General features: G+C 36.4%; 3 protein-coding genes across 3 annotated transcripts in view; all 3 read left to right on the plus strand.

Moving 5' to 3' along the window:
- LOC128204526 (follistatin-related protein 5-like) overlaps nucleotides 1-16,584 on the plus strand; it is a 99,307-nt gene that overhangs the window by 5,138 nt on the left and 77,585 nt on the right. Inside the window, exon 2 of the mRNA XM_052905942.1 lies at nucleotides 9,674-9,785. Coding sequence (XP_052761902.1) covers nucleotides 9,714-9,785 — 72 coding nt within the window. The 5' untranslated portion in view covers nucleotides 9,674-9,713. The remainder of the gene's footprint in view (nucleotides 1-9,673; nucleotides 9,786-16,584) is intronic.
- Nucleotides 250-2,232, plus strand: LOC128213675 (uncharacterized protein K02A2.6-like). The gene has a single exon (XM_052919666.1). The coding sequence runs from the start codon at nucleotides 250-252 to the stop codon at nucleotides 2,230-2,232; it is 1,983 nt and encodes a 660-aa protein (XP_052775626.1).
- On the plus strand, nucleotides 2,883-3,815 carry LOC128213683 (uncharacterized protein K02A2.6-like). The gene has a single exon (XM_052919679.1). The coding sequence runs from the start codon at nucleotides 2,883-2,885 to the stop codon at nucleotides 3,813-3,815; it is 933 nt and encodes a 310-aa protein (XP_052775639.1).

Genomic DNA, 16,584 nt, shown 5'->3' on the forward strand with positions numbered 1-16,584 from the left:
TCTATAAACTCTTACTATATATCAAGTTATAACTCTCAGGGACCAAAACATAATCCGAGAAAGGTCTCTATTATCCTAAACTGAAGTGGATTTAATGCATCCGATTAGCATATCTTTACATGGTGTCAGAAGTAAAAACTCTGACACAGAATCTAGTGGAAATTGAAAGGAATTATTTCAACGTTCCAAAAGGATATACGTGGACATAACACATTGTTTTGGACTTGCCCATTCAAACACGTGGCCATTATGGAGATGTATGGGGTGTCAATTCCCAAAATGGATTGGGAAAGCACGAACTTACCTCAAGCCTGGGATAAGTTTCAAAGGGACACCGAACTAGTGTTCTCTGGGCCCCTAAAGAACAAAAGTGACGAAGAGAAAGCGTCGTACGTCCTTCTTTGGGTCGGAGACAAAGGAAGGGATATTCGCCAGACGTGGACGACAATTAGCGAGACTGACGCTAAAAAGCCGGCAACGTTTTTTAAGAAATTCAAGGAATACGTCCAGCCGAAACTTAACCCGATATTTGCCAGGTTCAAGTTTAACAACATAGTTCAAGGTGCTGACAATTTTGAATCATTCGTTACAAAACTGAGATTAGCGGCGACAGATTGCCAGTTTACCAGCTCAGACGAAATGATTCGCGATCGGATCGTTTTTGGAATTTCGTCGGCCAAACTGCGCGAGAAGCTTATTAACGAAGGAGAGAAACTGTCGCTGGACAAAGCTGTTCAAATAGCACAGAACTTTGAATACGCCAGAGAGCAGATGCGAACCATGACGACGACTTCCGGCGAAGAAGCCCATTCTTCAGCTGTATACCAGGTGCGGCGGCACCCAAATGAGCGATACCGGAAGTACCAGCCAGAGAGACCAGCTGCGGCGTATAAGCCGAGGGACGACAACAAAAACTGTGGTAATTGTGGAAACAAACATTCAAGGACAGCCAACTGCCCTGCAAAGGGAAAACAATGCCATGCGTATAAAAAGTGGAACCACTTTGCACAAATGTGTCGTACAAATGAGGTGACCAAAAGGGTAAACGAACTGAGAGTGGATTATGAATCAAGTTGTGAATCAGACGACGATGCATTCTATGTGGACACCGTGAAAACAGCAGGTAAGTTGGTTTCACAAGCCCATGCCACTGTTATCATTGGCCCCGTCAAGAAACCTATAAAGTTCAAAATTGACACAGGCTCTATGGTGAACATTTTGCCTAACAATGTTTACAGGCAGCTTAAAGTTCACGGCCCCTTATCAATAGCATCACACAAGCTGACCTCTTACACTGGGGATTCTCTGAAAGTACTCGGCACAGTAGACTTGCCATGTGGCTACAAAGAGCACATGGTAACAGCCACTTTTTACATTGTAGAAACAAATTCCCAACCTCTACTCTCGCTGACTACGTCTGTTGACTTAGAGCTCATCAAACTGACATACGCTGTCGATAAATCGTCCTCTAAACATGACATTGTGACAGAATATAATGACATTTTTCAAGGTGTTGGTCTCCTTCCAGGTAAATGTCAATTACACCTGCGAAAAGATGCAATTCCCGTAGTAAACGCTACTAGACGGGTACCGTATGCAATAAAAGACAAACTCAGACAGGAGTTAGATCAAATGGAACAAGAATCGATCATTTGCAAGGTCACAGAGCCAACAGAATGGGTCAATTCTCTTGTTTGTGTAGAGAAACCCCAAACTGGCAAATTACGCATTTGTATAGACCCTAAACACTTAAACGAAGCCCTACTGCGACCTCACTATCCAATGAGAACACTTGAAGAAGTGACCTCTGACATCTCAGGTGCTCGCTACTTCTCTGTGTTGGATGCCAAATCAGGTTACTGGAGTATCGAGTTGACAGAAGAGTCTTCATACATGTGCACATTTGGCAGTCCATTCGGACGGTATAGATTTCTTAGACTTCCTTTTGGAATCAAATCAAGTCAAGACGAATTCCAAAGACGAATGGACGAGTGTTTAGAGGGTCTCACTGGTGTAAAATGCATTGTTGATGACATTCTTGTTCATGGAAAAACGCTAGAGGAACATGACACTAACTTACGCAACGTACTAGGACGATGTAGAGAAACGGGCATTCGACTCAATCCTGACAAATCCAAAATCGGACTGACGAAGTCCCGTACTTTGGTCATATTCTTACATCCGACGGACTCAAACCAGACCCTGACAAAGTGGCATCCATCCTACAAATGAAAGCACCGACGTCACGTGCAGAGCTAGAGACTCTGTTAGGAATGGTTACATAACTCAGTAAGTTCTCACCAAAACTGGCCGAGTTGACAAACCCATTGCGGGCACTGCTAAAAAATGACGTGCACTTCAATTGGGACAGACAACATGACAAAGCTTTTGACGATGTCAAAAAAGCCCTGACTGAGAGCCCTGTGCTAGTATATTTTGACACACACAAACCTGTGACGCTTCAGGTAGACAGTTCAAAATACGGACTAGGTGCATGCATATTGCAAGATGGTAAACCTGTCATATATGCATCAAAATCATTGACACCTACAGAGGTAGGATACGCACAAATTGAGAAAGAAATGCTTGCTATCCTATTTGGGTGCAAACGTTTTCACCATTTCGTGTACGGACGTCAGGTTCTTGTTCAATCAGACCACAAACCGATTGAGAGTATCATAAAAAAACCACTCTCTGCTGCCCCAGCCAGACTTCAACGTATGTTATTGCAACTGCAAGCATACGACATTCTGGTCACGCACGTACCTGGAAAATCAATACCAGTCGCTGTCACACTTTCCAGGTATTATGCCGAAGACACATGTTCAGACTTAATTGACGGTCTAGATTTCCAAATCCACTCAGTCAAGTCAAATCACAACATGAGCGACACAAAACTAGACGAGGTAAGGATATCGACTGACAAAGACGCCGAACTTTGCACTTTGAAACGTGTCATTCTCGATGGATGGCCTGACAAACGCACACATTGTCCTTCGTCTGTATTGAAATACTGGACATTCAGAGACGAACTAACTGTCACGGACCGTATGATAGTGAAAGGTGAGAAAATGAGATCTTCCATGTTAGAAAAAATTCACATAGGTCATTTAGGAATCGGCAAGTGCACCAGCCGAGCACGTGACGTAATGTTTTGGCCTGGAATGTCGAGTGACATATCCGACATGGTTCAACAATGTGACATTTGCCTGACGCATAGGAGTTCAAATAACAAAGAACCAATGCAACCTCATCAGATTCCAGAACAGCCCTGGCAAGTTGTTGCAACTGACATTTTTACACTGGACGGTGTTGATTACCTCGTTACCGTTGACTATTACTCCAGATTCTTTGAAGTTGACAAATTATCGGACACAAAAAGTATCACCGTAATACGCAAACTAAAGACACATTTTGCTAGATACGGTATCTGCCAAAAAGTTGTCAGCGACAACGCAGCTCAGTTCACATCAGAACAATTCATTACATTTGCGAGGGAATGGGGTTTTGAGCATACGACTTCTAGTCCCCTTTACCCTCAATCTAACGGTCTGGCAGAAAAGACGGTACAGACGGCTAAACGACTGTTACGAAAGGCAAAATCTGACAACAGAGACCCATACTTAGCCTTTCTAGAGTATCGAAACTGCCCACTGGAGTGTGGATACTCTCCCTCTCAACTGCTTATGTCACGACGATTGAGATCTATTATCCCGACGGTAAAATCTCTTCTTAAACCACAGACGGTTAACACAGACATTGTGCAGGACAAGATCAATATATCGCCAAAAACACTACTACGATCAGACTGCTAAATCGCTACCGCCCTTGGCAGACGGACAGACGATCAGGGTTCAAATGAAAAAAAGATGGGTTCCGGCAAAACTTATTAAAGACAACCATGACAGATCATACACAGTTCAGACTGAGGACGGTGGTATTTACGAAACAGACGATTTATTATGAGTACTAAAGAGAAATGCCCCGAACTTTCGGAAAACTTTCCAAATTTGCTGCATCAGACAGATTGCGGCAAGTCTCAGTCCAATGAGTCAGCCGAAATATCTCCCTTAATCTCTCCACAAAATATGTCTGCGTCCCACGAAAATCAGCCATACGTAACTAGATACGGGCGCTCTGTGAAACCAACTTCCCGCTTAGTAGAACACGCTTGAATGAAAGCATGTGAGGTTTGTTTACTATTCGTAGTAAATGCCATGCATAGTAAATTCCCGAGTGCCACAGTCCAGACTGTAAACAGCCTCTATAGACTGGCACGCGGGATTAAATCACCATGCAGCACATGTTTTATATGACGTGTTGATATACCGGACTACATCAAACACATGTTATTTTTATACTGTTTATATAAGTTATCAAATTAAGATTCTTTGATGAAATATGTATCTCTCATAAAAATGTTGTTCAATCTCAAAAGAAGAAAGATGTAATGATATCATGTATGTGGCCAGTCTATGGTCACATGGTCAAGCATGCTGTAATTTGATAGGCACTTCCGCCCAAAGGTGAAGCGCCAGTTCTTAGAATAAACTCACACTGCTAACATCGCTGTTCTCTGTGTTTATTACAATCCTAAACTTAAGTGGATTTAATGCATCTGATTAGCATATCTTTACATCTATAAACTCTTCCTATCTATCAAGTTACAACTCTCAGGGACCAAAACATAATCCGAGAAAGGTCTCTATAAACTCTTACTATATATCAAGTTTGGTCACAATATGTTGACCCTTAATTAAGTTATTCTTTACCAATCCTTTTTTATTAAAAGTTACCCTGACCTTGATCCTAGGGGCCTAAAACGCATTCCTATTAATTATGCGAAGTCTTACGTGCTTTGAATGATATAGAAGTTGTTTTTCTTTAAATCCCAACTTGCCCTTAAACTTTAACCTGAGTCAATCAGGGGCCATAACTTATATAAAGGATAATATAGAGTTATGTAACCTCATTGTGTGATGGTCCTGAACAATTGTGTGAAGTATTATGTCAATTAAATGAAGGGTATAAAAGTTCAATAAATATCCCAACCTGCCCTAAAACTTTAACCCTAATTCCAAAGTCAATCAGGGGCCATAATTTGTATTAAGGATTATATGGAGTTTTGTAACCTCATTATGTGATGGCGCTGAACAACTGTGTGAAGTATTAAGTCAATTAAATGAAGGGTATTGGACTTATAAATGAAAATCCAAACTGGCCCTAAAACTTTAACCGGATGACAACGCCGACCCTGATGCCAGGGCAAGTAGTATAGCCCTCCTGATTCTTCAAATAGTCGAGCTAAAAACAATGAAGTAATGTCAATCATTAAGAATCCACTTTTGCTGGGGGGGGGGACACTGTTAACTGGACCCAAATTCCAAACTCTGAGCTTTTATCACCATCAATATCCTGAAGAAGAGAAGAAATGCATTGACATATGCGTTTGTCATTAACATATATCAGAGATTAGTACAAAGGGTATTATTAGTTTGCAAACTTAAATTACACCAATGTATTGATTTTCAAAATGATATGGTATATTAGAGGCTGAGCTAGGTTAAAATTCAGTATAAATTTTATACAACAGTTTGCCACAGTCTTCAGCAACATCTAAACATGTTCAAATATGTCAAGAATTACGTACATGTATACCTGTCTTTACAACGAAACTATTACTATGTTACTCAAATACAGCTGAAATCTCATAACACATATCATAGATACATGACTAGTTCAAGTTTTCACAACTTTAAATGGATCAAGTTTAACACAAAGACTACTTCAAACAATAGTTTTATAATTTTTCATGTTTGGACGTAACCATCCCATTCTTGTTCAGTCATCAGTACTGTAATGTTCATATTATTTGTGAGGTTGTCAAAATAACGTACATACTCGGATAAATAACAAACATTTATGATTCAGTTAAAATTTACTTGAATATGTCTTAGTATGTTAAGAATCTATTTATTTTAAATGCATATTCAACAATACCGTATTATACATCAACAAACGAATGAATTTCTCATTCAAGATACGGACGTAACCAACCTCATTTTTGATTAGTCAAAAATAACATCCTGACATTTTCCGTTCTGTCAAATGTTTGGGTCCTACTAAACACTGCAAAGCCTAGCAAAGCCTAGCAAAGTCTAGCAAAGTCAAGCAAAGCCTAGCAAAGCCAAGCAGTCAGTTTTTTTATTATTTATTTTTATGAGTTTTATATATTTAGTTGGAAAAATGTATAATTTATTGCAAATATTGTGTTATATTTGTAAAATTACATTACTTCAAGATTGTAAAGTCTAGCAAAATCTAGCAAAGCCTATCAAAACCTAGCAAAGCCAAGCAAAGTCAAATTTGGAACACTGTGTATTTGCCATCTGTAGACTGTACAGAGTTTTCGTTCTTTGTTGAAGTTTCGCATATCTTGTGTTCAAAATGAAGTTTCCAGTTCCGTATAGTGCTCTTCTTAAGTCTACCAGTTGCACCTTTAACCAGCTCATAGATTTTTTCAATCAACTCATCTAATCATTTAAAAAACTTCAGCCTTGACAATTCCTAATTACCAAACAGTGCGAAATTCTTACATTTACATTGTTTATAGCTATTAAATGTGAGAAATTCCTCGGTAATTGCAATAAATATGTACCATAACAATGTTTATAAATGACAATTTATTCGGCAATTAAATATCTACTACACTCCTATATAAAAAATCCATTTCTGTTTTACGGGTGATTTTCATATATATTCTGCACATGTATGTAATGTAAACAGTCGTGTGGAGGAAATAAACGATCTATCTATCTATCTACCTTAATATATGCAATATCAGGCTTCTTATTTCTTGGGTTAAACATCTATAATTGTTTAAATACATCAATCACTCTATTTCTTTAAGCACAATTTGTATGGAACTTGGTACATTACGGTAACACAAATAATACGACATTTGTCAGGTGTCAAATGGCTTCAGGTGTCTTTTAATGCACAGGGCCTAACTGACACAGGCCATAAACAACATCGCATCCGGCCGCTGTCCAGTTTTCGGCCACTGAATACATTCACACCTCCGCCCACCCGTCCACAGCCAATGAGAATATTCACACCTCTTACATAATGTGCCCTGTATTCCTTGGCCAATGAAAATATTCCGTCCCGTCCCGCTCACTCCGCCTCCTTATAGGTTAAGCCAATCAAAATAATTCATCGACATTATTCAAAATGTAACTGACTTAGCTCTAATTTCTTTGACTATGCTAGACTCAGGTAGTGTATCATGCACATATGCCTTATTCTCTTTATCATAAAATCATTTAATCTACAAATCTTTTTTGTATTTTAATATTACTTATGCGTGTTAATTCATTGACTTTGTTCAAAATAAAACTGACTTTGACTTTTTTTTTTTAGATTTAAATCTTACTTACGAGTGTTAATTCATTGACTTTGTTCAAAATATCCCTGGCTTTGCTAGAATTTGCTTGACCTTGCTCGACGTAGCTTGAATTAGAAATTGCATGCCTAATTTTTGATCTCATAAAGTCATTTATTCAACAAAGACATCCTTTTGTATTAAAATATTACTTAAAAATGTTAGTATATTGACTTTGTTAGGAATATATCTCACTTTGCTAGGCTTTGCTAGACTATGCTTAAGCTCGACCTTGCTCAACATAGATTGAATTTGATATTGTAGCTTGAATTAGAAATTGTATCGGGCAAGTATGCCTAATTTTCGATCTCATAAAGTCATTTATTCAACAAAGACATCCTTTTGTATTTGAATATTACTTCTGAGTGTTAAAATAAATCTGAATTTGCTAGGCTTTGCTAGACCTTGCTCGACGTAGCTTGAATTTGATATTGTAGCATGCAAGTATGCCAACTTTTCGTTCCAATAACGTCAATTATTCAACAAAGACATCCTTTTGTATTTGAATATTACTTCTGAGTGTTAATATATTGACTTTGTTCAGAATAAATCTGAATTTGCTAGGCTTTGCTAGACCTTGCTCGACGTAGCTTAAATTTGATATTGTAGCATGCAAGTATGCCAACTTTTCGTTCCAATAACGTCAATTATTCAACAAAGACATCCTTTTGTATTTTGTATTTGAATATTACTTCTGAGTGTTAATATATTGACTTTGTTTAGAATAAATCAGACTTTGTTAGGCTTTGCTAGACTTTGCTTCGGCTCGACCTTGCTCGACGTAGCTTGAATTAGATATTGTAGCATGCATGTATGCATATTTTTTGTTCTCATAAGAACAATTATCCAACAAAGACATCTTTTTTTAACATTTAAATCTTACTTATGAGTGTTAATTCATTGACTAGGTTCAAAATATCTCTGACTTTGCTAGGCTTTGCTTGACTTTGCTAGACGTAGCTTGGATTAGAAATTGTATCGTGAAAGTATACGGTATTTTATTTCTCATACATCATTTATTTAACAAAGACATATTTTTGTCTTTTAATATTACTTATGCGTGTTAAGTCATTGACTTTGTACAAAATAAAACTTGACTTTTTTTTTTTTCAATTTACTCGACTTTGCTTGACTCAGATATTGTATCATGCAGATATCATGCAAATATGCCTTTGCTTGGCTTTGCGGACCGAATGTTTACATCCGAATATACATGTATCGGTTTTCGTCTGCATTTGACATTTATTGGAGTAATTGTGCATTATTATAACTAAAAACTCAATAAAAAATAAACGCCGACCTTGCTTATAATATACATTTCATCGAAAGACTTTAATATTCGGAACTTTTATTTATCTATGCGGACGTGATTTTGCACTAATGTTTGACCGATTAAAAACTTACCTCCGTATTTCTCACTGCGTCATCACATACACAAAAAACGATGAGGTAGTACTCATGTTCATCTTTGCAGACGATGTTATGCATAAACTATCTAGATTGACATAGGATCGGCACATATAAAGTCAGTTTTTAACCGATTATTTTCGTGTGCCAAAAATTAATATTTTTCCTTCTTCCTGATACAACTGTATCAATAAGTGCATGCTTCTCTCGTTGGACACGATTTAATAATTTGATTCAGTTAATTGCTAAAGCACAAATCACTCACAAGTATTTAGTTGTTAGTGTTTTTACAGACGCTCTCTATTGACCGAACACGTCCGAACACGCATTTGGTAAATGAATAAAAAGCTAAAAAACATAACTATTTTGCTTACTTTTTAATGGCATGTGGTAAAAAACCCATTATGGAATCATTTTAAAATGCTTGTGGGGGAAATAAACAACATAAGAAAAAAATCCAACAATGAACTTTTTACACATAAAATTTGTCACAAAAAACGTCCGGAATTACGCATGTTTTTGAAATATTTTTTCAAATATAATTCTTTCTGAATGTAAGAACAGTTTGAAACTGTTTATTCTATCTCTAGAACTTATTATCTCCCTATAACAATTATTCTCGATATTAAATAGTATTTACATTTTTTAATATCAATGATCAAAAGACACAACCCCTACTGTTGCAGTTTAGCTCAGAAAGACCCTTGTACAGAAAATAATTCAAATGAAACCCCCAAAAAATGCTTAACTTTACTGAAAATAAATAGGATTGGGGCTTATTCATCCAAGTCTCATTCCAATGACTGTTGACATTTGTTGCAGGTATTGTATATAGAATGCAAGTGTGAAGGACTACACAAGGATGTCGTCGCTGCTTGTCTTGGTGTTCACTGCCCTGCTCTTCTGCGCTACAGCCAGGCCCAGGGATAGACTGGTGAGTGAAATTGTTCAGTAGCGCTACTACAACTTGACCTGCACTGCTCATTGAAGCAAGACCTCGTGGAAAAATTTAGCACACTTCTATTACAATATTTCAAATGTAAATTATTAGACACAGCCAGGAGCCGCCTCTATAGGGATACATGTAAACAATTTTCAATGAACAAGGGTATATGGATAAATTTTTAGATTGTAAGAAATGTGAATACTTTCAATAACACATTTCTTTCAATTTTCCTTATTCTTTGGTGTTAGGGAACTGTTTTGATGTCCTTGAATAGTTAAACAATTGATACATAACATGTTTTATAAAGAAATATTAGTCAGACAGCAATGACGGAAATCTACAAACTTATTCACTTGCTTTTCACTTATACTGGTCACTCATCAGACGCAATGGTTATTTGCGTATCTCCCTTTGAAAAATTGCTATGCATTCACATGCTGGGGACAGAAATTTTAACAATTAGACTAAACAATTACTCCTGCCTGTTTACATTATAGTGGGGGATGTGCTAGTAAAAAATTATAACCTGGGAATAGGAGCTACTTGATATTCTGTTTACCCTTTTGCATAATCATTTCTATATAAATAGCTTCCTATTATCCACCAAAATCAAACACATGCTGGAAAATATGGTTAGTAACAAGGATAGGTTGTAGACGGATGTTCCATGTTTAACAAGGATGGGTTGTAGACGGATGTTCCATGTTTAACAAGGATGGGTTGTAGACGGATGTTCCATGTTTAACAAGGATGGGTTGTAGACGGATGTTCCATGTTTAACAAGGATAGGTTGTAGACGGATGTTCCATGTTTAACAAGGATAGGTTGTAGACGGATGTTCCATGTTTAAACAAGGACGGGTTGTAGACGGATGTTCCATGTTTAAACAAGGACGGGTTGTAGATGGATGTTCCATGTTTAACAAGGACGGGTTGTAGACGGATGTTCCATGTTTAACAAGGACAGGTTGTAGACGGATGTTCCATGTTTAACAAGGATGGGTTGTAGACGGATGTTCCATGTTTAAACAAGGACGGGTTGTAGACGGATGTTCCATGTTTAACAAGGACAGGTTGTAGACGGATGTTCCATGTTTAACAAGGATGGGTTGTAGACAGATGTTCCATGTTTAACAAGGATGGGTTGTAGATGGATGTTCCATGTTTAACAAGGACAGGTTGTAGACGGATGTTCCATGTTTAACAAGGACGGGTTGTAGACGGATGTTCCATGTTTAAACAAGGACGGGTTGTAGACGGATGTTCCATGTTTAACAAGGATGGGTTGTAGACGGATGTTCCATGTTTAACAAGGACGGGTTGTAGACGGATGTTCCATGTTTAAACAAGGACGGGTTGTAGACGGATGTTCCATGTTTAACAAGGATGGGTTGTAGACGGATGTTCCATGTTTAACAAGGACGGGTTGTAGACGGATGTTCCATGTTTAACAAGGATAGGATGTTTAACAAGGATAGGTTGTAGACATGCTTCTTAATGATCCTTAATATCAGTAATGAGCCAATATTTAATGCATCGGAACATTTTAAGAATATAGGAATATACTCAAAGTGGGTTCAATCTGAGATCTCATACTGGGATCTCATTCAGGGAATCAATATTTCTGTGCAAGAAATTCAGGAAACTTTCCAAAAATATCATTTTACACGAATATTCTGAATAATGATCTTTCCCCCCTGAACTGGAATTATATGTCTGGGCATGCAGTTGATTATTCCATTGTCAGAAATTTTCCCGTTTGTTGATGACATTGATATTGGCCATATGATTTACATGGAGGCTATCATTAAAGAGTATTAACATTTGCTTTTTGGATGATAGGCTATTGTATATAAAGTACATAAGTAACAATGTAAATTGGCAATGACAGAGAGGTAGATTTAGGTCTCAAAAGTGGTAGATTGGGTTCAAAAGCGGTAGAATTTCTAATTCCTTTAATTTTCAGTCAAAAACAATGATGAAAGCAATGTAAACAAAAACTTGATATTTGTGACTATTTTTAGTTTTTCGCATTAAATACGTCATGGTTAAGAAACTTGTCAAATGTCAGTGTTTTTTATTGAGAAACAGAAGGAATATTACCTCTGACTTGTAAAAACAAGTTAATAATCAGAAGAGCTGCTAGTAAATCAAATCAGACTGCCAAAACATGTCGGATTGTAAGTGCAGATGACTGCAGAATTGTGTACAGTACACTCCACGTGGAACTATTACTTTCCTCGGTCACTCGGAGGGTTTTTTAATATTGCGGACATCCGCCGAGTACATAACCGCTTTCCTTGCTAAAATCCGCCGAGTTTTGCAGTGTTGCTCGTTTTCCGCCGAGGGTTTTATTGCCAGTATCGCCAGTGATCGTGTTGTTTTATTGGCCTCAAAGCGGAACTCCGAGTTGTATGCTTTGCTACTACATTACTACTATTGAAAATAAATTGTTACATTTGCAATTATTTCGTTTATAAAAATCAATTTTCTCGTAAAGAAAGAAAGAATACATATTCAATAAAACAGACATCTTTATCTCGTTTGGTTATTAATTTACCTTTCAACTAATATTCGTTAATTGCCTGTTGATATCCGCACACATTTAAGATATAACACCATGTGTTTTTTGTTTACCATAATTACGTCATACAGCTTTTGTGTTGTTGAGAACTAAATTGGATTGGAGTAATATGCAGGTGTTGAGTACCATGTTTTTAAAGTGTGAATATTTTTCCTGTCACTATTTCTTTTGTGATACACATCAGTTGTTTTTCCGCATTCCAGATAATATCTAAATTGCATTGTTAATTATGACGTTAAAAAAGTGTGAAGGTAACTCATGTACTGTGGTTTAAAAAAATGCCGATTTTATCTACATCTGTATGAAGATATTGTCGTAATCTATTTCCTACTCTAAATGAATATAATTCAGCTTTCAATTGAACTATTTTATTAAAGTTACGGCGTTTGTATGAATATTGTGCTTAAAAATATTGAAACCATAACTTCTTAGTTAATAATTAGAAATTATAAGTATGAAAAGCAATGTAGTATTTTTGACATTGTGGAAGTCACGTGATATGCAAATTTTGTAGTGACGTATTGTGCGCTAAATTTAGACTACTTTTGGTTATCTGGCATGTTGGTGATTGCGAAAAATGCATTTTTTTTATCAAACTGCAGGTTTAAATGTAAAACAGTTAAGTGAAATTAATTGAATAAAGGTAGCAAACAGAATGTTTACATTACTTTAAGTAACTTGGACTGTTGGAAGTCAAATGAGTTAGATATAATTAGAACTGGGTCATAAATGGACATCAACATATATTGCTTTTTTGCGCCGTCAAAGGATTGTGAGTCTAATTATGTGCAAGTAAGTCTGAAAAATATTGATACAACACAATAACATTAAAAGAACAGTTTTCCAATAAATTACACAAAATCAGATACATGTACAGTAGGAGATTCTTATCTGTTTCCTCGGAGTTTCGCGGGGTTTTCACTCCCGAGTTAGCGGCGATTGTAATTATACGGTCCACTGATCAGCCTCCGAGGGTGAACGAGTGAAAACACCAAAGAAAGCGGATTATGATAAATTGGATGTCGTGGTCGCGATGACCAAAATCAGCCGAGGAAAACGGAAAGTGGTAGTTCCGCTTGGAGTGTACTGTATGTTAATTTTCCCGCCAAAATGTCGTAAAATTTTATACTCTGTAGATAATTAATAACACCTTGGAAATGTTGTTTTCTTTAATGTTTATAATGTCTTTGATATTTATAAAAATGCTGATTAGTAGGATGCCAATTAACAGTTTGTTTGCATTTCACCAAAATGTGGGTAATGTGCTTGCAATAAACAAAATGGGTGGTTAAGGAACAAAACATCAGTCAGGAAACTTGTACAGTCGAGTTATAACCATGAAGTTTGAAAAATAAGTATATACACATGAAAGCACAGTTATAAAATGTATAATGACGTGAATGTGTGGATTCAGTCCTGACGCAACTCACAATGAATGTTTTTAAAGTTTTATTAATCTCCACGATGTAAACACATGTATGCAGTTCTATGGAACACCAATAGAAATAAATCATACACAGTCATCTAAATTGTCTTGTAACACAGATGAATTTAAGTCTTATAAATTGGTAACACAAATTTGATGTCTTTTTAAACTGTTAATAATAAAAATATATTTGTAACACAAAAGTCCTTACTTTGGTAACACACAAAGTATAAGGTAATGTAATGGAACACCATACATATTTTTTTTGAAAGTCACCCTTAAAGGGCTTTTATACCCAACATATTGGTGTTTTAAAAGGTTAAGAAATAACAGGAATGTCTGAAATGTCTCACTCAGGCTTAGCTATCAAAACTTGTCTAGCTAAGCCTGTTGCATAAAGATTATCTAGAGCATAATATAATAAAAGTGCTAAAATCATAGGAAACATATAGAAACAAGAAATAACAGGTTGTTAAAGAATAAAAACACATTATGAAACCCTTCAGATGTAAAAGGAAATAAATAAAATGTATCTAATATTGCATATAATTTAAAGGTACAATATTATAAAGAATATTAATGAAATCCTTATAAGTTGACAAGCGTTTTCATACTAAATATGATGAGTTTATCCAAAATTTAAGAAGTTAAGATGTACTAAAGACATTATTATTATTCAATATTTTGCAACAAAATATAATGCAAAAAGAATGATCATAATAGTTGCACAGATATGCCATATTTGCAGAGAAAATACGAAAAATTGTGGATAAAATCAACACGTTTATTTGTAAACATGGCCTCCTCAGCCACAATCTGTTCAATAACTTTTTTATCTTTAAAGTTATAATACCAAACTAAGATGTTGATCAAAGAATATGTTCTTTTCGCCACATACTGGACGCATTCATATTTCAAAATTTAAAGAAAAAGTCCACAAACCAGGCAAAAGTTGGTACCTGCATCGGTACTTTTCATTCTAAATCCGCCATTTTGTTTGACATGAAACATTTTTCTCACTCAATGTTAGTATGAAACGAAAATACGTCCTCCCCCTTGATAGTATTTTTGTAAAATAGGAGTATTCGTTCTGAGAGAAAGACAACAGGAGAAAGACTCACATCATCTACATCTAGAATGCCATTGAAATTTAGACAAGGTGTCCATCAACAGAATTGACTGTCTTGATAAGAGATGAAAAGTTACATATGCCTATTTCAAGACACCGGACATTAATTTGTCCCCAGGAAAAATATTGATTTGCCCATGGACAGTATAGAACTATTTTAGGGAAAGTGGCCATGAGAGTGGGTCTGATGTTTTATCTCTCACAATCTAGTCTTGTATTATTTGCCATGGGGCTAAAATGGGTACTCTTAATTGAGTTACAATGTTTTATGTTTGCTATATGAACCTCGCAAAAAGCTACAGTAACTGGTGTTTGATTAACATCATCTGTTTTTCAAAATTTCTCCTCATTTCTTCCTAAATTGTTAAAGCCATGCATCCTAATGGAGATATAACAGTGTACAGAGTGAATAAAACAGAAAATATAAAACCAGGAGCCATCATTCTGCTTCACTTTGAAAGCCTTCATTATCAATTTTAACAAAGCTTATGAATATTCATCAAATGTATGCTCCTAGTTTGTTTCATACATGCTTTCTTCTTTGTTTGCAAATAATCGATGATTTTAAATGAATTTTGGCCAGTATTTGTTTGTTTCCCCCCCCCCCCCCCCACACACACACCATTGAGGGCTTACTAATAAACCAAATAACTGTCAAATTCAGATTCATGATAATATTATAACATTCCAGGCCTTGCCATTTACTATCAATTCCCTCCAAATTGTATATGTAATATATGTAATTTCTTCTCTACAAATTATATATATATATACTTCCAGCCACTGAATCACTCTGATCCTCTGAAAATTAAACATCTAACTTCATTTTCTGTGGTTCTAGTTATTTCACCTGCAGCTAACTTATTCCGTTTTAACAACCAAAAGAAATATCTGGATACTTTGTGATGTTTAAAGCGTACAAAATTTCACCTAAGGTACATGTAAAATTCATCAAAGTATTAAATGGATTATTTTTAGCAGTGACATCACCGCAACCTTGTTTCATTTTGTTTACACCCGGGTAGCACGCATATACAAAAATGAATGTTGCATAATAATGGTAATTGGACTAGCAGATGGCCAGACACGCTCATGTTGCAAACTTACTACGCTTTTTGGCTTCGCGAATCATTAACTTCACAACATCCCCAGAGGGGGATGCGACTAATGAGGTCATGTATCGAGCTTATGTTATTGTATTGGGAACGCTGGGAAACGCAAACCTAGCACTTGAAAACATCCCAGAGGGGGATGTGACTAATGACGTCATGTATCGAGCTAATGCTGTATTGTAGTCCGAACGCGGAAACCAAAATAAACAATACCAACGGGGTTTTAAACAGATGTGGACATAAAAACATGACAGAACAGATTTTATTTTCGTTGATGCGGGGAAAATAGCCGGGTGAAGATGCTAAAGTAACCGGGTTATTTTACCAGCTTCCGGCCCATTTCTACACCCCTGTATTTAATAACTTGTTTAACTTTGTAATACGAACTGCTGAACTTTACGTCAGATTGGCACAATAATTAACTGATGATTTTTTTACCCTATCATTTCTCAAATTTGTCAACAACCTAGCGTGGCTTTCACTCTTTATCTGGAAAACGACCCATCTTTGAGCCAATCAGACTGGTCTCTGGCAGTG

This window comes from Mya arenaria, chromosome 2 (assembly GCF_026914265.1).
Source record: "Mya arenaria isolate MELC-2E11 chromosome 2, ASM2691426v1".
NCBI lineage: Eukaryota > Metazoa > Mollusca > Bivalvia > Myida > Myidae > Mya > Mya arenaria.

Coding starts and splice junctions, on each gene's coding strand:
- LOC128213675 (XM_052919666.1), top strand. CDS start 250: ATGGAGATGTATGGGGTGTCAATTCCCAAAATGGATTGGGAAAGCACG.
- LOC128213683 (XM_052919679.1), top strand. CDS start 2,883: ATGAGCGACACAAAACTAGACGAGGTAAGGATATCGACTGACAAAGAC.